We start from the raw sequence: 27,251 nt of genomic DNA on the forward strand, positions 1-27,251 counted from the left end.
GCAGCTCACCTCCCACACCATATACTCTTAGTAATTTCCAAAGAGCATTTCTATCAACTTTATCATATGCCTTCTCCAGATCCATAAATGCTACATACAATTCCATCTGCTTTTCTAAGTATTTCTCACATACATTCTTCAAAGCAAATACCTGATCCACAAATCCTTTACCACTTCTGAAACCACACTGCTCCTCCCCAGTCTGATGCTTTGTACATGCCTTCACCCTCTCAATCAATACCCTCCCACAACAATTTCCCAGGAATACTTAACAAACGTATACCTCTGTATTTTGAACACTCACCTTTATCCCCTTTGCTTTTGTACAATGGCACTATACATGCATTCCGCCAATCCTCAGGCACTTCACCATGAACCATACATATATTGAATCTCCTCAACAACCAGTCAACATTACAGTCACCCCCTATTTTAATAATTCCGCAGCAATACCATTCAAATCCGCCGCCTTGCTGGCTTTCATCTTCTGCAAAGCTTTCACTATCTCTTTATGTTTACCAAATCATTCTCCCTGATCCTCTCACTTCGCACACCACCTCGACCAAAACACGCTACATTTGCCATTCTATCATCAAACACATTCAACAAACCTTCAAAATACTCACTCCATCTCCCTCTCATTTCACCTCCCTATTTGTCCCCTTCACCGATGTCCCCATTTGTTCTCTTGTCTTACACACTTTATTTACCTCCTTCCCAAACATATTTTTATTCTCCCTAAAATCTGATGATACTCTTCTCACCCCAACTCTCATTTGCCCTCTTTTTCACCTCTTACACTACTTCCTGCAAAAATCGTCCAAATGCCTCTCTCTTCTCTTTCACTAACAGTCTTACTCCTTCATCCAACCTGCCCACCTCCCACCTTTCTCATTCCACATGCATCTTTTGCGCAAGCCATCGCTGCTTTTCTAAATACATCCCATTCCTCCCCCTCTGCCAAATCTGCTCCCAGATATCTAAAACACATCACTTCCTCCAGTTTTTTCTCCATTGAAACTTACCGCCCAATTGACTTGTCCCTCAACCCTACTGTACCTAAAAACTTTGCTCTTATTCACATTTACTCTCAGCTTACCTTTTTCACACACTTTACCAAGCTCGCACCTTGTTTGCAGGTGGAGCATCTTGACCACCATAAACCGGAAAGCAAGTACGTAAGACCGTATGACTGGGTGGAAACTGGTGGACTCGGGAAGTGAGGGGCGGAGTTACTACGCGTAGATGTACCAGAGTTAGGAAGGTGCCAGATCAGGCCGTCTGTCTAAGGCAAGGGATAGTGACCCTGACATGTTATCTGTTGCCACATTCAGCAACTAACATGCTATGATGTTATAGTCATATTGAGCAACTTTTTCAATATACTCCGGCATGATGCTATGAGATTTTTGTTCATACAATCGTGAAAGATTATCACATAGGTTGGTGAAATTATTCAATATTCAGATGATCTTTATGTACACATACATTAGTATCATATCTGTATTTCATGAGGTAGTTCTTCAGTGAATGTCGAAACATTGCCACGAACATTTTACTCCATTTTGCTCCTGGAGAAATCATTTTTAATCATACTCGTAATCAGATATTTCAGTTTTCAACAACATGAGGTTAATAAAGATGATTAGACAAGATAATCTGAGTCTATGACTTTATTTATTGATATATGTGACAGTAAGCTATATGTGATCTGCTTCTCTCAACCCGTAGCTTGACTGGAGATCTCTGCCTTCTGACTTCACTGCCACCCCTGAGTGACGTAACACATCAGTGTACGTTTGTTCCACAGAATCGATCCTCAAGATTGTTGAAGATTTGAAAAGGGAACAAAGAAACGTTGACCTACAGTGATGCTTAGATGTTAACCTTTTTGTATGGAGAAGGGAGTGCACTCGATACAGAGGCCGACGGAGAGAGTGGGGAACCCTGCTCATGGAAAGCTGACCGTAGCTTCAGCCCATCCATTCGGCGGGAAGACCTAGGAAGGTTTACCTTCTTAAAGGCTGTCGGCAGCAACCGAGAGCTGGAAACCTCGGGAGAGAGCGGGGAACCTTTCTCATGGAAAGATGACCGTAGCTTCTTGTTGTTGAGGTCTGGGCTTGGAAGGTTTGCCTTGTAAGAGGTTTTTGGCAGCACCTGAGGAGTGGAAGGGTTGGCGAAGAGAGGGGAACGTGTCTCGCCTTCAGAAGACCTCAGCTTTGGTCCTTGCTGGTTGAAAGCTGAGTACGGGAAATTCACCTGCCCAAAGGTTGAAGGCAGAATATGGGTGGTGGCAGATCTGAAGGAAGGCAGAGACCCTGTCCTCAACACTGCAGAACTCGGCTGGTGGTAGAACATGGGGCCAAAGAAGGACATAGGAGCCACATATGGCAACACAGGCGCCTCGTCCACTTCCTCAGATGACTCGTTTCCATCGCTGGTGTGAGATAAAGATAATAATCGGAATTAATTTCCTTGGATAAAGTTGTGAACAACTTGACTTAGAATAAGTGAAAGAATTTAGTCATTCATGAGAGCATGAAGATCTTACATGAAGTTGATCCACATTCTGTACGGGATTGTAACGTTAACCTAATAACAAATGATACCATTACAAATGGTGATTTTGTCTTCCTGTCATACTTTGAAAAATATTGTATACCTGCATCATACTTAGAGCAACCAGCACCGTACATAGAGCAATGGTACCGTACCTAGAACAAATGACACTGTACCTAGAACACTCAACGTCATATCTAGAACAACAGACACCATACCTAGAACTGACACTGCACCTACAACACTCGACACCATACCTAGAACTGACATTGCACCTACAACACTCGACACCATACCTAGAACTGACATTGCACCTACAACACTCGACACCATACCTAGAACTGACATTGCACCTACAACACTCGACACCATACCTAGAACTAGCATTGTACCTACAACACCCAGTACCGTATCACGATGCACAACATGCTCGGCCTCCGACGTGGCTAGGTTCAAGGAGAGCCAAGGAAACTAGTTTGTCAGAGTCCAGAGATCACGTCTTGTTTTCCTCCATTCTTTCGGACACTTTGTTGCTATTTTCCTAACTGTAGTTCTCATATATCTCTTGTTCTTCACTCGTCTACATTAGCGTCTGGTTCATCAAAGAAATTCCCCTCGAGGTCTCATAGTTCCATGAATCAATGTATTTACATTTTGAGTATATTGTCTATCTTCTCTAGTTGATAAGTACGTCATCGATGATAGTTGCTGTAACATTATTCATAGACCTCAAGCAACTCTCCACTTCTACCTTACGAATAGGGACACCTCGAGACGAACAATGTTAAGTACTTCCTCGTGTGATTCTTTCTGTTGTAAAGCTAGCACATTTTCCGATATAATCAGTACATGTCTCACCGAGTTCATTTACGTAGCTCCATTTTAAACTCTTCATTTTCAATTTTAATGGATCGTCTTTCATATTCTGCTATCTTATCATTTTTTGTTAGCTTACATAGATCCCCATGGTGTAGAAGTTAGCCTTCCTAATCGTTACACATTCTCGGGCCCTCCGGGGTCGAACGCATAGGTTCGAATTCTGGATGTGGCTTTTAGTCCACATTCCACCCAGCGTCCTTGCTACGTCTCTTCGTTGTATATGTACTGACTGTTATGTTTCTCTCTTAGGTCTCCCCTGACGATGTGATTATTACACGAAAGTGCACTTGGGAACTTATCGTTTTTCATTTTCCCTGTGGATTCTTAAGAATATATTATTATCAGCATTATTATACTTTGTCGCTGTCTCCCGCGTTTGCGAGGTAGCACAAGGAAACAGACGAAAGAATGGCCCAACCCACCCACATACACATGTGCATACATACACGTCCACATACGCCTATTTACATACCTATACATTTCGACGTATACATATATATATATATATATATATATATATATATATATATATATATATATATATATATATATATATATATATATATATATATATATATACACACAGACATATACATATATGCACATGTACATAATTCATACTAGCTGCCTTTATTCATTCCCGTCGCCACCCCGCCACACATGAAATGACAACCCCCTCCCACCGCATGCGCGCGAGGTAGCGCTAGGAAAAGACAACAAAGGCCACATTCATTCACACTCAGTCTCTAGCTGTCATGTATAATGCACTGAAACCACAGCTCCCTTTCCACATCCAGGCCCCACAAAACTTTCTATGGTTTACCCCAGACGCTTCATATGCCCTGGTTCAATCCACTGACAGCACGTCGATCCAAGTATACACATCGTTCCAATTCACTATATATCTTGCACGCTTTTCACCCTCTTGCATGTTCAGGCTCCGATCACTCAAAATCTTTTTCACTCCATCTTTCCACCTCTAATTTGGTTTACCACTTCTCCTCATTCTCTCCATATATATATATATATATATATATATATATATATATATATATATATATATATATATATATATATATATATATATATATATATATATATATATAGTGAAAAGTTTTTATCGAGGATGTAAGGCATGCGTACGTGTAGGAAGGGAGGAAAGTGATTGGTTCTCAGTGAATGTAGGTTTCCGACAGGGGTGTGTGATGTCTCCATGGTTGTTTAATTTGTTTATGGATGGGGTTGTTAGGGAGGTGAATGCAAGAGTTTTGGAAAGAGGGGTAAGTATGCAGACTGTTGTGGATGAGAGAGCTTGGGAGATAAGTCAGTTGTTGTTCGCTGATGATACAGCGCTGGTCGCAGATTCATGTGAGAAACTGCAGAAGCTGGTGACTGAGTTTGATAAAGTGTGTGAAAGAAGAAAGCTGAGAGTAAATGTGAATAAGAGCAAGGTTATTAGGTACAGTAGGGTTGAGGGTCAAGTCAATTGGGAGGCAAGTTTGAATGGAGAAAAACTGGAGGAAGTAAAGTGTTTTAGATATCTGGGCGTGGATTTGGCAGCGGATGGAACCATGGAAGCGGAAGTCAATCATAGGGTAGGGGAGGGGGCGAAAATCCTGGGAGCCTTGAAGAATGTGTGGAAGTCGAGAACATTATCTCGGAAAGGAAAAATGGGTATGTTTGAAGGAATAGTGGTTGCGAGACGTGGGCTATGGATAGAGTTGTGCGGAGGAGAGTGTATGTGCTGGAAATGAGATGTTTGAGGACAATATATGGTGTGAGGTGGTTTGATCGAGTAAGTAATGTAAGGGTAAGAGAGATGTGTGGTAATAAAAAGAGTGTGGTTGAGAGAGCAGAAGAGGGTGTTTTGAAATGGTTTGGTCACATGGAGAGAATGAGTGAGGAAAGATTGACCAAGAGGATATATGTGTCAGTGGTGAAGGGAACGAGGAGAAGTGGGAGACCAAATTTTAGGTGGAAAGATGGAGTGAAAAAGATTTTGAGTGATCGGGGCCTGAATATGTAAGAGGGTGAAAGGTGTGCAAGGAATAGAGTGAATTGGAAGGATGTGGTATACCAGGGTCGATGTGCTGTCAATGGATTGATTCAAGGCATGTGAAGCGTTTGGGGGTAAACGATGGAAAGTTCTGTGGGGCCTGGATGTGGAAAGGGAGCTGTGGTTTCGGTGCATTATTACATGACAGCTAGAGACTGAGTGTGAACGAATGTGGCCTTTGTTGTCTTTTCCTAGCGCTACCTCACACAAATGAGGGGGAAGGGGGTTGTTATTTCATGTGTGGCGGGGTGGCGATGAGAATGAATAAAGGCAGACTATGAATTATGTACATGTGCATATATGTATAAGTCTCTGTGTGTATATATATGTATACGTTGAGATGTATAGGTATGTATATTTGCGTGTGTGAACGTGTATGTGTATACATGTGTATGTGGGTGGTTGGGTCATTCTTTCGTCTGTTTCCTTGCGCTACCTCGCTAACGCGGGAGACAGCAACAAAGCAAAATAAATATAAAATAAATATATATATATATATATACACCTGGGGATAGGAGAGCAGGAATACTTCCCACGCATTCCCCAAGTGTCTTAGAAGGCGACTAAAGGGGACGAGAGCGGGGGGGCTAGAAACCTTCCCATCCTGGTATTTTAACTTTCTAAAAGGTGAAACAAAAGAAGGAATCACGCGGGGAGTGCTCATCCTCCTCGAAGGCTCAGATTGGGATGTCTAAATGTGTGTGGATGTAACCAAGATGAGAAAAAAGGAGAGATAGGTAGTATGTTTGAGGAAAAGAACCTGGATGTTTTGGCTCTGAGTGAAACGAAGCTCAAGGGTAAAGGGGAAGAGTGGTGGGAGTATGTGATAGAGTGTAAAAAATTAAACTCTAGACTGATATGGGTAAAACTGAAAGTGGATGGAGAGAGATGGGTCATTATTGGTGCATATGCACCTGGGCATGAAAAGAAAGATCATGAGAGGCAAGTGTTTTGGGTGCAGCTGTGTGAGTGTGTTAGTAGTTTTGATGCACGAAACCAGGTTATAGTGATGGGTGATTTGAAAGCAAAGGTGAATAATTTAGCAGTTGAGGGAATAATTGGTGTACATGGGGTGTTCAGTGTTGTAAATGGAAATGGTGAAGAGCTTGAAAATTTGTGTGCTGAAAAAGGACTGGTGATTGGGAATACCTATCTTAAAAAGAGAGATGTACATAAGTATACGTATGTTAGTTGGAGAGATGGCCAGAGAGCGTTATTGGCTTACGTGTTAATATACAGGCGCGTAAAAGAGAGACTTCTGGATATTAATGTGCTGAGAGGTGCAACTGGAGGGATGTCTGATCATTATCTTGTGGAGGCGAAGGTGAAGATTTGTAGAGGTTTTCAGAAAATTGAGAGAATATTGGGTAAAGAGAGTGTTGAGAGTAAGTGAGCTTGGGAAGGAGACTTGTGTGAGGGAGTACCAGGAGACACTTAGTGAAGAATGGAAAAAGGTGAGAGCATGGACGTAAGGGGAGTGGGGGAGGAATGGGATGCATTTAGGGAAGCAGTGATAGTTTGTACAAAAGATGCTTGTGGCATGAGAAGCGTGGGAGGTGGGGAGATTAGAAAGGGTAGTGAGTGGTGAGATAAAGAAGTATGATTATTAGTGAAAGAGAAGAGAGAGGCATTTGGACGATTTTTGCAGGGGAAATAGTACAAATAACTGGGAGATGTATAGGGGAAAGAAGCAGGAGATCAAGAGAAAGGTGCAAGAGTTGAAAAAGAGGGCAAATGAGAGTTGGGGTGAGAGAGTATTATTAAATTTTAGGGAGAATAAAAAGATGTTTTAGAAGGAGGTAAATAAAGTGCGTAAGACAAGAGAACAAATGGGAACATCGGTGAAGGGGGCTAATGGGGAGGTAATAACAAGTAGTGGTGACGTGAGAAGGAGATGAAGTGAGTATTTTGTAGATCTGTTGAATGTGTTAGATGATAGAGTGGCAGATATAGGGTGTTTTGGTCGAGGTTGTGTGCGAAGTGAGAGGAATAGGAAAAATGATTTGGTAAAATGAGAAGAGGTAGTGAAAGCTTGCGGAAGATGAAAGCCGGCAAGGCGGCGAGTTTGGATGGCATTGCAGTGGAATTTATTGAAATAGGGGGCGACTGTTTTGTTGACTGGTTGGTAAGGATATTCACTGTATGTATGGCTCATGGTGAAGTACCTGAGGATTGGCGGAATGCATGCATAGTGCCGTCGTACAAAGGCGAAGGGGATACAGAGGTATAAGTTTGTTGAATATTCTTGGGAAATTATACGGGAGGGTATTGATTGAGAGGGTGAAGGCGTGTACAGAGCATCAGATTGGGGAAGAGCAGTGTGGTTTCAGAAGTGGTAGAGTATGTGTGGATCAGGTGTTTGCTTTGAAGAAACTATGTGAGAAATACTCAGAAAAACAAATGGATTTGTATGTAGCATTTATGGATCTGGAGAAAGCATATGATAGAGTTGATAGAGATGCTCTATGGAAGATATTAAGAGTATATGGTGTGGGAGGGAAGTTGCTAGAAGAAGTGAAAAGTTTTTATCGAGGATGTAAGGCATATGTACGAGTAGGAAGAGTTGAAAGTGATTGGTTCTCAGTGAAGATCGGTTTGCGGCAGGGGTGCGTGATGTCTCCATGGTTGTTTAATTTGTTTATGGATGGGGTTGTTAGGACGATGAATGCTAGAGTTTTGCAGAGAGGGGCAAGTATGCAGTCTGTTGTGGATGAGAGGGCTTGGGAAGTGAGTCAGTTGTTGCTCGCTGATGATACAGCGCTGGTGGCTGATTCGTGTGAGAAACTGCAGCAGCTGGTGACTGAGTTTGGTAAAGCGTGTGAAAGAAGAAAGCTGAAAGTAAATGTGAATAAGAGCAAGGTTATTAGGTACAGTTGGGTTGAAGGACAAGTCAATTGGGAGGTAAGTTTGAATGGAGAAAAACTGGAGGAAGTGAAGTGATTTAGATATCTGGGAGTGGATTTTTCAGCGGGTAGAACCATAGAAGCGGAAGTGAGTCACAGGGTAGGGGAGGAGGCGAAAGTTCTGGGAGCGTTGAAAAATGTGTGGAAGTCGAGAACATTATCTCGGAAAGCAAAAATGGGCATGTTTGAAGGAATAATGGTTCCAACAAAGTTATATGGTTACGAGGCGTGGGCTATAGATAGGGCAGTGCGGAGGAGAGTGGATGTGTTGGAAATGAGATGTTTGAGGACAATATGTGGTGTGAGGTGGTTTGATCGAGTAAGTAATGAAAGGGTAAGAGAGATGTGTGGTAATAAAAGAGTGTGGTTGAGAGAGCAGAAAATGGTGTTTTGAAGTGGTTTGGTCACATGGAGAGAATGAGTGAGGAAAGATTGACAAAGAGGATATATATATCAGAGGTGGAGGGAACGAGGAGAAATGGGAGACCAAGCTGGAGGTGGAAAGATAGAGTGAAAAAGATTTTGAGTGATCGGGGCCTGAACATGCAGGAGGGTGAAAGGCGTGCAAGGAATAGAGTGAATTGGAACAATGTGGTATGCCGGGGTCGACATGCTGTCAATGGATTGAACCAGGACATGTGAAGCGCCAGGTGTAAACCATGGAAAGTTTTGTGGGGCCTGGATGTGGAAAAGGAGCTCTGGTTTCGGTGCATTATACATGACAGCTAGAGAGTGAGTGTGAACGAATGTAGCCTTTATATTTTCCTAGCGCTACCTCGCGCGCATACGGGGGTAGGTGGCTGTCATTTCATGTGTGGTGGGGTGGCGACGGCAACGAATAAATGCAGCAAGTATGAATTATGTACATGTGTATATATGTATTTGTCTGTGTCTGCATATATATGTATACGTTGAAATGTACAGGTATGTATGTATAAGTGCCTGTGTGGACGTGTACGTATATACATGTGTATGTGGGTGAGTTGGGCCATTCTTTCGTCTGTTTCCTTGCGCTACCTCGCTAACGCGGGAGACAACTACAAAGCATAATGGATATATATATATATATATATATATATATATATATATATATATATATATATATATATATTCATTCATTTTATTTATTTTACTTTGTCGCTGTCTTCCACGTTAGCGAGGTAGCGCAAGGAAACAGACGAAAGAATGGCCCAACCCACCCACATACACATGTATATACATACACATCCACACACGCAAATATACATACCTATACATCTCTACGTATACATACATATATATATATATATATATATATATATATATATATATATATATATATAGAGAGAGAGAGAGAGAGAGAGAGAGAGAGAGAGAGAGAGAGAGAGAGAGAGGGGCAAGTATGAAGTCTGTTGGGGATGAGAGAGCTTGGGAAGTGAGTCAGTTGTTGTTCGCTGATGATACAGCGCTGGTGGCTGATTCATGTGAGAAACTGCAGAAGCTGGTGACTGAGTTTGGAAAAGTTTGTGGAAGAAGAAAGTTAAGAATAAATGTGAATAAGAGCAAGGTTATTAGGTACAGTAGGGTTGAGGGTCAAGTCAATTGGGAGGTGAGTTTGAATGGAGAAAAACTGGAGGAAGTGAAGTGTTTTAGATATCTGGGAGTGGATCTGGCAGCGGATGGAACCATGGAAGCGGAAGTGGATCATAGGGTGGGGGAGGGGGCGAAAATCCTGGAGGCCTTGAAGAGTGTGTGGAAGTCGAGAACATTATCTCGGAAAGCAAAAATGGGTATGTTTGAAGGAATAGTGGTTCCAACAATGTTGTATGGTTGCGAGGCGTGGGCTATGGATAGAGTTGTGCGCAGGAGGATGGATATGCTGGAAATGAGATGTTTGAGGACAATGTGTGGTGTGAGGTGGTTTGATCGAGTGAGTAACGTAAGGGTAAGAGAGATGTGTGGAAATAAAAAGAGCGTGGTTGAGAGAGCAGAAGAGGGTGTTTTGAAGTGGTTTGGGCACATGGAGAGGATGAGTGAGGAAAGATTGACCAAGAGGATATATGTGTCGGAGGTGGAGGGAACAAGGAGAAGAGGGAGACCAAATTGGAGGTGGAAAGATGGAGTGAAAAAGATTTTGTGTGATCGGGGCCTGAACATGCAGGAGGGTGAAAGGAGGGCAAGGAATAGAGTGAATTGGAGCGATGTGGTATACCGGGGTTGACGTGCTGTCAGTGGATTGAAGCAAGGCCTGTGAAGCGTCTGGGGTAAACCATGGAAAGCTGTGTAGGTATGTATATTTGCGTGTGTGGACGTATGTATATACATGTGTATGGGGGGGGTTGGGCAATTTCTTTCGTCTGTTTCCTTGCGCTACCTCGCAAACGCGGGAGACAGCGACAAAGTATAATAAAATAATATATATAATAAATATATATATATATATATATATATATATATATATATATATATATATATATATATATATATATATATATATATACATATTATCATTATTTTTTTGCTTTGTCGCTGTCTCCCGCGTTTGCGAGGTAGCGCAAGGAAACAGACGAAAGAAATGGCCCAACCCACCCCCATACACAATGTATATACATACACGTCCACACACGCAAATATACATACCTATACATCTCAATGTACCCATATATATACACACACAGACACATACATATATACCCATGCACACAATTCACACTGTCTGCCTTTATTCATTCTCATCGCCACCTCGCCACACATGGAATACCATCCCCCTCCCCCCTCATGTGTGCGAGGTAGCACTAGGAAAAGACAACAAAGGCCCCATTCGTTCACACTTAGTCTCTAGCTGTCATGCAATAATGCCCGAAACCACAGCTCCCTTTCCACATCCAGGCCCCATACAACTTTACATGGTTTACCCCAGACGCTTCACATGCCCTGATTCAATCCACTGACAGCACGTCAACCCCGGTATACCACATCGATCCAATTCACTCTATTCCTTGCCCTCCTTTCACCCTCCTGCATGTTCAGGCCCCGATCACACAAAATCTTTTTCACTCCATCTTTCCACCTCCAATTTGGTCTCCCACTTCTCCTCGTTCCCTCCACCTCTGACACATATATCCTCTTGGTCAATCTTTCCTCACTCATTCTCTCCATGTGCCCAAACCATTTCAAAACACCCTCTTCTGCTCTCTCAACCACGCTCTTTTTATTTCCACACATCTCTCTTACCTTTACATTACTTACTCGATCAAACCACCTCACACCACTCATTGTCCTCAAACATCTCATTTCCAGCATATCCACCCTCCTGCGCACAACTCTATCCATAATCCACGCCTCGCAACCATACAACATTGTTGGAACCACTATTCCTTCAAACATACCCATTTTTGCTTTCCGAGATAATGTTCTCGACTTCCACACATTCTTCAAGGCTCCCAGGATTTTCGCCCCTTCCCCCACCCTATGATCCACTTCCGCTTCCATTGTTCCATCCGCTGCCAGATCCACTCCCAGATATCTAAAACACTTCACTTCCTCCAGTTTTTCTCCATTCAAACTTACCTCCCAATTGACTTGACCCTCAACCCTACTGTACCTAATAACCTTGCTCTTATTCACATTTACTCTTAACTTTCTTCTTTCACACACTTTACCAAACTCAGTCACCAGCTTCTGCAGTTTCTCCCATGAATCAGCCACCAGCGATGTATCATCAGTGAACAACAACTGACTCACTTCCCAAGCTCTCTCATCCCCAACAGACTTCATACTTGCCCCTCTTTCCAAAACTCTTGCATTCACCTCCCTAACAACCCCATCCATAAACAAATTAAACAACCATGGAGAAATCACACACCCCTGCCGCAAACCTACGTTCACTGAGAACCAATCACTTTCCTCTCTTCCTACACTTACACATGCCTTACATCCTCGATAAAAACTTTTCACTGCTTCTAACAACTTGCCTCCCACACCATATATTCTCAATACCTTCCACAGAGCATCTCTATCAACTCTATCATATGCCTTCTCCAGATCCATAAATGCTACATACAAATCCATTTGCTTTTCTAAGTATTTCTCACATACATTCTTCAAAGCAAACACCTGATCCACACATCCTCTACCACTTCTGAAACCACACTGCTCTTCCCCAATCTGATGCTCTGTACATGCCTTCACCCTCTCAATCAATACCCTCCCATATAATTTACAAGGAATACTCAACAAACTTATAACTTATATATATTTATATATATATATATATATATATATATATATATATATATATATATATATATATATATATATATATATATATATATATATATATATATATATATATATATATATATATATATATATGTGTGTGTGTGTGTGTGTGTGTGTGTGTGTGTGTGTGTGTATCTTTTTTCGTACATATTCGTCATTTCCCGCAACAGCGAGGCAGCGTTGCTGACAGATCACTGAGCCTTAGAGGGGAAACTCCTTTCTTGGACCCCTTCTCTATTTAACTGGAAGTTAAACTGGAAGGGTGGATTAAACAGTATAACTGGAAGGGAGGATTTCCAGTCCTCGCCCCCACCCCTTTTAGTGGGCTTCTACGACATGAATCAGTCATCATGACAAGTGTGGTCACTAAAGTATTGGAACAGGTAATCAGAAGGTCAGTGGATGACCACTTGCAAAGGATAAACTTTCTCAGTAAGATAAAACACGGGTTCAGGTTAAGGTCACTTGTAACAGACCTCTAAGACTTCTGTATAGGATAGAGTCAGCTCCTGTATAGATAAGGGAGAATTGTGAGATACTACATATACTGTGTGTACTGAAACTATCATAAAGTATTATAAAATGTGCTACATGGTAGTTGGATGAAGAAGCTGGATCTACAGGAAGGAATTAGTGGAAGACCCCTTAAGGGATGGTTAGAATATTACCTTAATGGAAAGGTAACAAAGGACGCATGTTAGAGGAACCTCTTTGAAATGGGTCGGGGTTACCAGAGGCGTGCCGTATGGTTCACTCCTGGGACCAGTGTTTATCCTATCTACGTGAATGACATACGTGAATATGTTTTCAGATTATGCTGACGTCACAGACTCCAGCATGCACTCAAACAGGAACACAAACGCATGAATACTAAGAAACACACACACAGACACACACACACACAGACACACACACACACACACACACACACACACACACACACACACAGACACACACACACACACACACACACACACACACACACACACACACACACACACACACACACACACACACACACACACACACACACACACACACACACACACACACACACACACACACACACACACACACACACACACACACACACACACACACACACACACACACACACACACACACACACACACATACACACACACACACACACACACACACACACACACACACACAGGTCCTGAAAACAAACACATCCAGAAATCATAATGATTACCCAACTCACAGTCGCACACAAATGCACACTTGGGTATGGAAATGGGAACATACATGTTCGTGTACACAAAATGCACATATGCATTTACACGAACAAAGTAATAGGTTGATTTGTAACCGGCCTTACCTACGAGCTGTAACCCACAACACAAGACATTCACAACCCAGCCATTAACCCTCTAACCTTCACACCATAATCATTTACTGCCAGACTCTCGTCTCCCTGTGAGCCAGCCAGTACTGGACGTGAAGTGAGCAAGATTACTGACGTGTTGTATAAATGTTCTCATTACAGATGTAACATGAGATAATGTTTGTAATTTGGTAAGCAGAATGATTCCTTAAATGTGATATAACATGAATATGTTCATTGCAAGTTAATTTGTAAGTCTTATAACATCGCGACAAAGATGTGGTATACAGTTATGTTTGACATAGTATAGATTCTAATGGTATTACAGCTAACACAAGTGTATGGCTTATGGTAAGCAAACAAGAGAACTGCCTGAGAGCAGATGGCTGGTGAGGGAGCCGTGAGAGGCAGTGTGTCAGCTGCTTACCTGTAGGTAGGATGAAGGTCGTCTTGCAGGTTCCATGTGTAGTAGTACATGTGGCTGCAGCTCGCTGTGCTTAGCAGCGCCAGCACCAACACCTGACAAGACACACGTCACAATTAGCCTTATATTGACAAAATCACAGGTGTTGGCCCCTGTTTATATATGGTCAGAGGTTAAACCTATGTTCCTTAAATACCTTCAACAGTTGAAGTTAAGATCTTGACCCCTAGTTATCACCAGGAATAGATGAGTCATACATGATCTTCACTAAGAACCAAATCTGCAGCTCCTCGGGTCCTGTCAGCAGGGTTCTGTGGTGACGTTGATATGTGTGTGTGTGTGTGTGTGTGTGTGTGTGTGTGTGTGTGTGTGTGTGTGTGTGTGTGTGTGTGAGGCGATAAGTGTGACTCACTGAACATGTTATGATCACATCTGGTCTGATCAGCGGTTGAGGCCAGTAAATGTTTAAGAAAATCCAACTTAAACCCATCAGTAGTTTAGGAACAGATGGCTGAAATTGATATGCCGTCTTATTATAAATAAACAAACACCAAAGGTCAACGAAAAGTGTCAAAAACAGCCAGAAATTATGTGTCCACTGGGATGATTACCATCGATAAATGGGCAAATAAGTTTTGCGTCAGACCTGCCATTATCATGTTTGTGTGTATGTGTGTGTGTGTGTGTGTGTGTGTGTGTGTGTGTGTGTGTGTTTGTGTGTGCAATTATCTATTCATAATTATGTATTCTAAGTATTAAACAAAAGTAGTTGTGGGTTTTAAATAATAAGTCACAAGACAGATACGAAAAGACTCTGTAAATGAATGAGAAATGTGAGAGTGAGAACAAACTGTTATGTTATATACATTTACCATCGACACTGATAGACTGTCATTACTGTTATCATTAATATCATTGATATCATTATCATAACTTATTGATATATTGTAACCTAATGACCAAGATGGTCAAGATGGTCACCATGGAATGGGAAGATAGGAAGAGTAACGTCAGCTCCTCATACAAACGTTTTCCTCGAGAACAGCACAAGAAACTTTCATGAAGTGACGTACAGGAAAGTTCCCAAGATTTGGATAGTTTGTCAGTGTGATCATTGCTTGCCTGAATTTATCACCCAGTTATTTTGTCGTCTGGCAGCCTCGTGGTAACATGAGAGGAACACATTTGACTAAGTATTTACAGCATGGTTTCTGACGCAGTCGTTCATATCCGACAAATCGGCTTGATTTTCTTCATGATGAAATTAACGTTTGAAATATATAGAGCGGTTAGTGCCATCTGTTTAGTTCTTCACAAGTCATTTGGTCTGGATGATGTACTTTGCTATGCCTGGGGATAGGGGATAAAGAGTACTGAGTGTCGTAGAAGGCGACTAAATGGGTGGGAGCTGGGTGCTGGAAATCCTCCCCTCCAATTTTATTTTCCCAAGAAAATAGGAAGAGAGAAAGGGGCCAAGTGGGGATTTTTTTTTCCTCCAAGGTTCAGTCATTTCTTCTTGACGCTACTTCTAACCCGAGAAATAAGGAAAGTGTATGAAAAATTAATTAGATAAATGATATATATATATATATATATATATATATATATATATATATATATATATATATATATATATTTTTGCTTTGTCGCTGTCTCCCGCGTTTGCGAGGTAGCGCAAGGAAACAGACGAAAGAAATGGTCCAACCCACCCCCATACACATGTATATACATACGTCCACACACGCAAATATACATACCTACACAGCTTTCCATGGTTTACCCTAGACGCTTCACATGCCCTGATTCAATCCACTGACAGCACGTCAACCCCGGTATACCACATCTATCCAATTCACTCTATTCCTTGCCCTCCTTTCACCCTCCTGCATGTTCAGGCCCCGATCACACAAAATCTTTTTCACTCCATCTTTCCACCTCCAATTTGGTCTCCCACTTCTCCTCGTTCCCTCCACCTCCGACACATATATCCTCTTGTTCAATCTTTCCTCACTCATTCTCTCCATGTCCCCAAACCATTTCAAAACACCCTCTTCTGCTCTCTCAACCACGCTCTTTTTATTTCCACACATCTCTCTTACCCTTACGTTACTTACTCGATCAAACCACCTCACACCACATATTGTCCTCAAACATCTCATTTCCAGCACATCCACCCTCCTGCGCACAACTCTATCCATAGCCCACGCCTCGCAACCATACAACATTGTTGGAACCACTATTCCTTCAAACATGCCCATTTTTGCTTTCCGAGATAATGTTCTCGACTTCCACACATTCTTCAAGGCTCCCAGGATTTTCGCCACCTCCCCCACCCTATGATCCACTTCCGCTTCCATGGTTCCATCCGCTGCCAGATCCACTCCCAGATATCTAAAACACTTCACTTACTCCAGCTTTTCTCCATTCAAACTTACCTCCCAATTGACTTGACCCTCAACCCTACTGTACCTAATAACCTTGCTCTTATTCACATTTACTCTTAACTTTCTTCTTTCACACACTTTACCAAACTCACTCACCAGCTTCTGCAGTTTCTTACATGAATCAGCCACCAGCGCTTTATCATCAGCGAACAACGACTGACTCACTTTCCAAGCTCTCTCATCCCCAACAGACTGCATGCTTGCCCCTCCTTCCAAAACTCTTGCATTCACCTCCCTAACAACCCCATCCATAAACAAATCAAACAACCATGGAGACATCACACACCCCTGCCGCAAACCTACATTCACTGAGAACCAATCACTTTCCTCTCTTCCTACACGTACACATGCCTTACACCCTCGATAAAAACTTTTCATTGCTTCTAACAACTTGCCTCCCACACCATATATTCTTAATACCTTCCACAGAGCATCTCTATCAACTCTGCCATATGCCTTCTCCAGATCCATAAATGCTACATACAAATCCATTTGTTTTTCTAAGTATTTCTCGCATACATTCTTCAAAGCAAACACCTGATCCACATATCCTCTACCACTTCTGAAACCACACTGCTCTTCCCCAATCTGATGCTCTGTACATGCCTTCACCCTCTCAATCAATACCCTCCCCTATAATTTACCAGGAATACTCAACAAACTTATACCTCTGAAATTTGTGCACTCACTCTTATCCCCTTTGCCTCTGTACAATGGCACTATGCAAGCATACATACATTAAATAACCTTACCAACCACTCAACAATACAGTCACCCCCTTTTTTAATAAATTCCACTGCAATGCCATCCATACCTGCTGCTTTGCCGGCTTTCATCTTCCGTAAAGCTTTTACTACCTCTACTCTATTTACCAAATCATTTTTCCTAACCCTCTCACTTTGCACACCACCTCGACGAAGACACCCCACATCTCCCACCCTATCATCAAACACATTCAACAAAGCTTCAAAATACTAACTCCATCTCCTTGTTATCACCTTCCCATTAGCCCCCTTCACTGAAGTTCCCATTTGCTCCCTTGTCTTACGCACTTTATTTACCTCCTTCCAAAACATCTTTTTATTCTCCCTGAAATTTAATGATACTCTCTCACCCCAACTCTCATTTGCCCTCTTTTTCACCTCTTGCACCTTTCTCTTGAACTCAGGCCTCTTTCTTTTATACATCTCCCACTCATTTGCATTTTTCCCTGCAAAAATCGTTCAAATGCCTCTTTCTTCTCTTTCACTAATACTCTTACTTCGTCATCCCACCACTCACTACCTTTTCTAATCAACCCACCTCCCACGCTTCTCATGCCACAAGCATCTTTTGCGCAATCCATCAATGATTCCCTAAATACATCCCATTCCTCCCCCACTCCCCTTACCTCCTTTGTTCTCACCTTTTTCCGTTCTGTACTCAGTCTCTCCTGGTACTTCCTCACACAAGTCTCCTTCCCAAGCTCACTTGCTCTCACCACTCTCTTCACCCCAACATTCTCTCTTCTTTTCTGAAAACCCCCACAAATCTTCACCTTTGCTTCCACAAGATAATGATCAGACATCCCTCCAGTTGCACTTCTCAGCACATTAACATCCACAAGACTCTCTTTCGTGCGTCTATCAATTAACACGTAATCCAATAACGCTCTCTGGCCATCTCTCCTACTTACATACGTATACTTATGTATATCTCGCTTTTTAAACTAGGTATTCCCAATCACCAGTCCTTTTTCAGCACATAAATCTACAAGCTCTTCACCATTTCCATTTACAACATTGAACACTCCATGTATACCAATTATTCCCTCAACTGCCACATTACTCACCTTTGCATTCAAATCACCCATCACTATAACCCGGCCTTGTGCATCAAAACCACTAACACACTCATTCAGCTGCTCCCAAAACACTTGCCTCTCATGATCTTTCTTCTCATGCCCAGGTGCATATGCACCAATAATCACCCATCTCTCTCCATCAATTTTCCGTTTTACCTATATCAATCTAGAATTTACTTTCTTACACTCTATCACATACTCCCATATATATATATATATATATATATATATATATATATATATATATATATATATATATATATATATATATATATATATATATATATATATATATATATATATATATATATAATGAACTTTGCTGTAAGATATCGTAACTCGCAATCGATAGTGAGCTGGAAGGTAATGGTGCAACAGAAATGGAAAGTGTCGCCATGTACAGACACACACACTGGTCAGCTGGGTTTACGACTATTAAAAGTATCTTACATTTTGCTGGTGAAGTGAAAATATAAGTTACAATCAAACATGTTGAAGTATGTAAGGCATATGACCGAGAGAATTAGGTGTAACATTTTCCCGATTACATTAAGCCCCCCCCCCAAAAAAAAAATAGTGAAACAATAGCGTAAAGACAGTAGAAATAACGAACAAGACTTTCCGCTAGATATGTAGGGAGGTCGAAGTTAAGTCTTGGAAAATAATGGCCACACTTTCCAGTTCATCGTTTTGGTCCAGCCGCAAATACAGTGGTCACGTTGCTGGCCTTACTGAGGAAGACGTGGGCAGAACAGCGAAAAACTGAAGTCCTATGAAAGCTGCCTCGAAGACCTGAACTTGTCATAAGCCAAGGGGAAAAAAAAGAGATTTGATAAAGGTATTCAGATCTATCAGAGGCCTTGGCAATCTTGACGTAATTAGCAGCGAGGTAACTCTTATCTCACTTGCAGACTCATCACGAAACGTTTCACTTCGTAAGAGGCGATTTACTTTTCCGTCAACTTGCTTGGTGAAACATAGCAAGATTCATCAGGAAGATATTACTACAACCTGCCTTATGAATACAAGTGTAAGTACACCAGACGATTACAGACTTTAGAGTTCTCAAATGACGTTATTTGTGCCTCATTAGTAAAGTGTACAGGTATAATTTACTCAGATCATACACTTGTTTCTGATCTCTTCATAGTGACCTCTGTGTCACTTAATGCTTTCACAAGCAGACTCGAAAGAACCCACTTGTCTGGTGATCTTTACACTAACTTGTAATTTCTTTGCTTACTGGATTTCCTGCAGCGGAAGACTACAATAATACAAAGAAAATACATAATAAAATAGGATCGTGTATATATATATATATATATATATATATATATATATATATATATATATATATATATATATATTATTTTTTTTTTATTATACTTTGTCGCTGTCTCCCGCGTTTGCGAGGCAGCGCAAGGAAACAGACGAAAGAAATGGCCCAACCCCCCCCATACACATGTATATACATACGTCCACACAAGCAAATATACATACCTACACAGCTTTCCATGGTTTACCCCAGACGCTTCACATGCCTTGATTCAATCCACTGACAGCACGTCAACCCCGGTATACCACATCGCTCCAATTCACTCTATTCCTTGCCCTCCTTTCACCCTCCTGCATGTTCAGGCCCCGATCACACAAAATCTTTTTCACTCCATCTTTCCACCTCCAATTTCGTCTCCCTCCTCTCCTCGTTCCCTCCACCTCCGACACATATATCCTCTTGGTCAATCTTTCCTCACTCATTCTCTCCATGTGCCCAAACCACTTCAAAACACCCTCTTCTGCTCTCTCAACCACGCTCTTTTTATTTCCACACATCTCTCTTACCCTTACGTTACTCACTCGATCAAACCACCTCACACCACTCATTGTCCTCAAACATCTCATTTCAAGCACATCCATCCTCCTGCGCACAACTCTATCCATAGCCCACGCATCGCAACCATACAACATTGTTGGAACCACTATTCCTTCAAACATACCCATTTTTGCTTTCCGAGATAATGTTCTCGACTTCCACACATTCTTCAAGAATTTTCGCCCCCTCCCCACCCTATGATCCACTTCCGCTTCCATGGTTCCATCCGCTGCCAGATCCACTCCCAGATATCTAAAACACTTCACTTCCTCCAGTTTTTCTCCATTCAAACTCACCTCCCAATTGACTTGACCCTCAACCCTACTGTACCTAATAACCTTGCTCTTATTCACATTTACTGTTAACTTTCTTCTTCCACACACTTTACCAAACTCAGTCACCAGCTTCTGCAGTTTCTCACATGAATCAGCCACCAGCGCTGTATCATCAGCGAACAACAAATGACTCACTTCCCAAGCTCTCTCATCCCCAATATATTATTATTTTTATACTTTGTCGCTGTCTCCCGCGTTAGCGAGGTAGCGCAATGAAACATACGAAAGAATGAGCCCAACCCATTCACATACACATGTGTATATATATATGTATATATATATATATATATATATATATATATATATATATATATATATATATATATATATATATATATATATATATTTTCTTTCTTTCTTTCTTTCAAACTATTCGCCATTTCCCGCATTAGCGAGGTAGCGTTAAGAACAGAGGACTGGGCCTTGAGGGAATACCCTCACCTGGCCCAATTCTCTGTTCCTTCTTTTGGAAAACTAAAAAAAAAACGAGAGGGGGAGGATTTCCAGCCCCCCGCTCCCTCCCCTTTTAGTCGCCTTCTACGACACGCAGGGAATACGTGGGAAGTATTCTTTCTCCCCTATCCCCAGGGATAATATATATATATATATATATATATATATATATATATATGTATATGTATATATATATATACGCACGTCCACACAGGCACATATACATACCTATACATTTCAACGTATACATATATATATATATATATATATATATATATATATATATATATATATATATATATATATATTGACCAAGAGGATATACGTGTCAGAGGTGGAGGGAACGAGGAGAATTGAGAGACCAAATATATATATATATATATATGTATATGTATATATATATATACGCACGTCCACACAGGCACATATACATACCTATACATTTCAACGTATACATATATATATATATATATATATATATATATATATATATATATATATATATATATATATATATATTGACCAAGAGGATATACGTGTCAGAGGTGGAGGGAACGAGGAGAATTGAGAGACCAAATTGGAGGTGGAAAGATGGAGTGAAAGAGATTTTGAGAGATCGGGGCCTGAACATGCAGGAATGGAGTGGGTTGGAGCGATGTGGTATGCCGGGGTCGACGTGTTGTCAATGGATTGAACCAGGGCATGTGAAGCGTCTGGGGTGAACCATGCAAAGTGTGTAGGGCCTGGATGTGGAGAGGGAGCTGTGGTTTCGGTGCATTATTACATGACAGCTAGAGACTGAGTTTGAACGAATGGGGCCTTTGGTGATTTTCCTAGCGCTACCTCGCACACATGAGGGGGGAGGAGGTTGTTATTCCATGTGTGGCGAGGTGGCGATGGGAACAAATAAAGGCAGACAGTATGAATTATGTACATGTGTATATATGTATATGTCTGTGTGTATATATATGTGTACATTGAGATGTATAGGTATGTATATTGTGCGTTTGTGGACATGTATGTATATACATGTGTATGTGGGCGTGTTGAGCCATTCTTTCGTCTGTTTCCTTGCGCTACCTCGCTAACGCGGGAGACAGCGACAAAGCAAAATAGAATATATATATATATATATATATATATATATATATATATATATATATATATATATACATACACAGACATATACACATATATACATACACATAATTCATACTTGCTGCTTTTATTCATTCTCGGCGCCACCCCACCACACATGAAATTAGCATCCCCCCTCGTCCCGATATATATATATATATATATATATATATATATATATATATATATATATATATATATATATATATATATATATATATATATATATAGTAGGGTTGAGGGTCAAGTCAATTGGGAGGTAAGTTTGAATGGAGAAAAACTGGAGGAAGTAAAGTGTTTTAGATATCTGGGAGTGGATCTGGCAGCGGATGGAACCATGGAAGCGGAAGTGAATCATAGGGTGGGGGAGGGGGCGAAAATCTTGGGAGCCATGAAGAATGTTTGGAAGTCGAGAACATTATCGCGGAAAGCAAAAATAGGTATGTTTGAAGGAAAAGTGGTTCCAACAATGTTATATGGTTGCGAGGCGTGGGCTATGGATAGAGTTGTGCGCAGGAGGGTGGATGTGCTGGAAAAAAGATGTTTGAGGACAATGTGTGGTGTGAGGTGGTTTGATCGAGTAAGTAATGTAAGGGTAAGAGAGATGTGTGGAAATAAAAAGAGCATGTTTGAGTGAGCAGAAGAGCGTGTTTCGAAATGGTTTGGGCACATGGAGAGAATGAGTGAGGAAAGGTTGACCAAGAGGATTTATGTGTCGGAGGTGGAGGGAGCGAGAAGTGGGAGGCCAAATTGGAGGTGGAAAGATGTAGTGAAAAAGATTTTGAGTGATCGGGGCCTGAACATGCAGGAGGGTGAAAGGCGGGCAAGGAATAGAGAGAATTGGATCGATGTGGTATACCGGGGTCGACGTGCTGTCAATGGATGGAATCAGGGCATGTGAAGCGTCTGGGGTAAACCATGGAAAGTTGTGTGGGGCCTGGATGTGGAAAGGGAGCTGTGGTTTCGGGCATTATTGCATGACAGCTGGACACTGAGTGTGAGCGAATGGGGCCTTTGTTGTCTTTTCCTGCCGCTGCCTCGCGCACATGAGGGGGGAGGGGGATGTTATTCCGTGTATGGCTTGGTGGCGATGGGGGTGAGTAGGGGCAGACAGTGTGAATTGTGTGCATGTGTGTATATGTGTGTGTCTGTGTGTGTATATATGTGTGTACATTGGGATGTGTGGGTGTGTATGTTTGCGTGTGTGGACGTGTGTGTGTGTGTACATGTGTGTGGGGGTGTGTTGGGCCATTTCTTTCGTCTGTTTCCTTGCGCTACCTCGCAGGCGCGGGAGACAGCGACAAAGCAAAATAATAATATATATCTATTTTTTTTTTCTTTGTCGCTGTCTCCCGCGTTTGCGAGGTAGCGCAAGGAAACAGACGAAAGAAATGGCCCAACACACCCCCATACACATGTATATACATACGTCCACACACGGAAATATACATACCTACACAGCTTTCCATGGTTTACCCCAGACGCTTCACATCCTATGAGTCCACGGGGAAAATGAAACACGATAAGTCCCCGAGTGCACTTTCGTGTAATAATCACATCATCAGGGGAGACACAAGAGAGAACTATAAGTCAGTTGATATTTCACTAAAGTTCCAGTTGATGACCTTTTAGAATATTCATTTGATGTCTTGGATGATATTTATTTACCTGTTTCAAAGTCTGTTTTCATTGAACTGATAAGATTGTTTATAAAAGACTGTATTTCAACTCAATGGAGATCATTATTCGCAAAAATTTGGTAAGGCAATGGGTAACCCTTTTCACCTGTACTAAGTAATCTTTATAAGGAATTTTTTGAAACAAAATTACTAAAGGATATCTTACCTTCTAATGCAATTTGGTTTAGGTATGTAGATGAAGATCTTTGTGTTTGGCCAACAAATGAAAATTTACAAATATTTCTCCCATTACTTTACAATTTAGTACCTTCCATCAAATTTACTGAAGAAAATGAAAATAATGGTATGTTGCCATTTTTAGATTGCCTGATCCATAGGCAAGGACACAAGTTTAAGTTTAGCATCTACAGAAAACCCACCAATGTATGCTCATATATCCATTATCACTCATCTCAACATGACAGAGTTAAATTATTATCATTTCAATCTATGTTCCTTAGGGCATTACGTATTTACAATCCAGAGTTTATTGATGATGAGTTTGAGAAGATATATTCTATTGGATCTAAGTTAAAGTACCCTAGATCGTTCATTGATAAATCCCTTAAGTTAGCAAAGAAATCATTTTTAAAGAGTTGAGTCCAAACCTCCCATTGACACCAAGAATCTTCTAGTCCTCCCTTTTAATGATAATTTCACTTTACTTCCCATGTTGCTTAAATCATTTAATGTAAATGTTGCCCCTAGCAACAATAATACTATAAAGAATATCTTAATCAAGAATTCACCAGAAAATTCTCTTGGATGCATCTATAAAGTGCCTTGTGGAAATTGTGATAGATATTATGTTGGTCAGACTGGCAAGGATCTTTCTGTTAGACTTAAGCATAATAAATATAGTATAAGAACGGGACAAGAATCAAATGCCTCGTTTAATCACGTTAAAAACTATGATCATTGTATTGACTGTAGTAATGCCTTCTCAGTTATTAACTCTAACTCTTTTACCAAAAGAAATATAATTGAACTTTCTATTATTAGATACACAAAGAATTATAATCTTAATATTAGTGGTGGTCTATATAAATTAAATAACTTTATTGTTGATAAAATTTGTAAAACGATAAGTTTATGAACGCTCGTTGTATGTTTTGGACAATCACATGTTTACCAAATGGCGTCCTTGCTTCGTCTCTTCGATGTATATCAACTGACTTATATTTCTCTCTTGTGTCTCCCCTGATGATGTGATTATTACACGAAAATGCACTTGGGAACTTATTGTGTTTCATTTTCCCCGTGAACTCTTAGGAATATCTTGATCACGCGCAAAATTGTGATCCTTTCCAACGTACATATATATATATATATATATATATATATATATATATATATATATATATATATATATATATATATATATATATATCTTTCTTTTCTTTTAAACTATTCGCCATTTCCCGCATTAGCGAGGTAGCGTTAAGAACAGAGGACTGGGCCTTTGTGGAATATCCTCACCTGACCCCCCTCTGTTCCTTCTTTTGGAAAATTAAAAAAAAAAAAAACGAGAGGGAGGATTTCCAGCCTCCCGCTCCCTCCCCTTTTAGTCGCCTTCTACGACACGCAGGGAATACGTGGGAAGTATTCTTAATCCCCTATTTCTTTTTGCTTTGTCGCTGTCTCCCGCGTTTGCGAGGTAGCGCAAGGAAACAGACGAATGAAATGGCCCAACCCACCCCCATACACATGTATATACATACACGTCCACACACGCAAATATACATACCTACACAGCTTTCCATGGTTTACCCCAGACGCTTCACATGCCATGATTCAATCCACTGACAGCACGTCAACCCCGGTATACCACATCGATCGAATTCACTCTATTCCTTGCCCTCCTTTCACCCTCCTGCATGTTCAGACACCGATCATACAAAATCTTTTCCACTCCATCTTTCCACCTCCAATTTGGTCTCCCACTTCTCCTCGTTCCCTCCACCTCCGACACATATATCCTCTTGGTCAATCTTTCCTCACTCATTCTCTCCATGTGCTCAAACCATTTCAAAACACCCTCTTCTGCCCTCTCAACCACGCTCTTTTTATTTCCACACATCTCTCTTACCCTTACGTTACTTACTCGATCAAACCACCTCACACCACACATTGTCCTCAAACATCTCATTTCCAGCACATCCATCCTCCTGCGCACAACTCTATCCATAGCCCACGCCTCGCAACCATACAACATTGTTGGAACCACTATTCCTTCAAACATACCCATTTTTGCTTTCCGAGATAATGTTCTCGACTTCCACACATTCTTCAAGGCTCCCAGGATTTTCGCCCCCTCCCCCACCCTATGATTCACTTCCGCTTCCATGGTTCCATCCGCTGCCAGATCCACTCCCAGATATCTAAAACACTTTACTTCCTCCAGTTTTTCTCCATTCAAACTTACCTCCCAATTGACTTGACCCTCAACCCTACAGTACCTAATAACCTTGCTCTTATTCACATTTACTCTTAACTTTCTTCTTTCACACACTTTACCAAACTCAGTCACCAGCTTCTGCAGTTTCTCACATGAATCAGCTACCAGCGCTGTATCATCACTGAACAACAACTGACTCACTTCCCAAGCTCTCTCATCCACAACAGACTTCATACTTGCCCCTCTTTCCAAAACTCTTAAATTCACCTCCCTAACAACCCCATCCATAAACAAATTAAACAACCATGGAGATATCACACACCCCTGCCGCAAACCTTCATTCACTGAGAACCAATAACTTTCCTCTCTTCCTACACGTACACATGCCTTACATCCTCGATAAAAACTTTTCACTGCTTCTAACAACTTGCCTCCCACACCGTATATTCTTAATACCTTCCACAGAGCATCTCTATCAACTCTATCACATATATATATATATATATATATATATATATATATATATATATATATATATATATATATATATATATATATATATATGACGTCCGGTAATGATTCCCCTACTTACAAACTTCATGATGGAGACCTGGTGAGGAGAGGTAGTACAGAGGAATGTACTGTGATGTGGTGCGTCCA

The 27,251-nt window shown here is 41.1% G+C and overlaps 1 protein-coding gene across 1 annotated transcript; it reads right to left on the minus strand.

Moving 5' to 3' along the window:
• Positions 1-1,658: 1,658 nt before the first annotated feature.
• LOC139764494 (uncharacterized) lies at positions 1,659-27,251 on the minus strand. Its single transcript, XM_071691095.1, has 3 exons — positions 27,184-27,251; positions 14,433-14,524; positions 1,659-2,437 (listed from the first exon to the last, which is right to left on the minus strand). The coding sequence occupies exons 1-3, from the start codon at positions 27,190-27,192 to the stop codon at positions 1,876-1,878; spliced, it is 663 nt and encodes a 220-aa protein (XP_071547196.1). The 5' UTR covers positions 27,193-27,251; the 3' UTR covers positions 1,659-1,875.

The sequence above is a fragment of the Panulirus ornatus genome, chromosome 4 (genome assembly GCF_036320965.1).
Source record: "Panulirus ornatus isolate Po-2019 chromosome 4, ASM3632096v1, whole genome shotgun sequence".
NCBI lineage: Eukaryota > Metazoa > Arthropoda > Malacostraca > Decapoda > Palinuridae > Panulirus > Panulirus ornatus.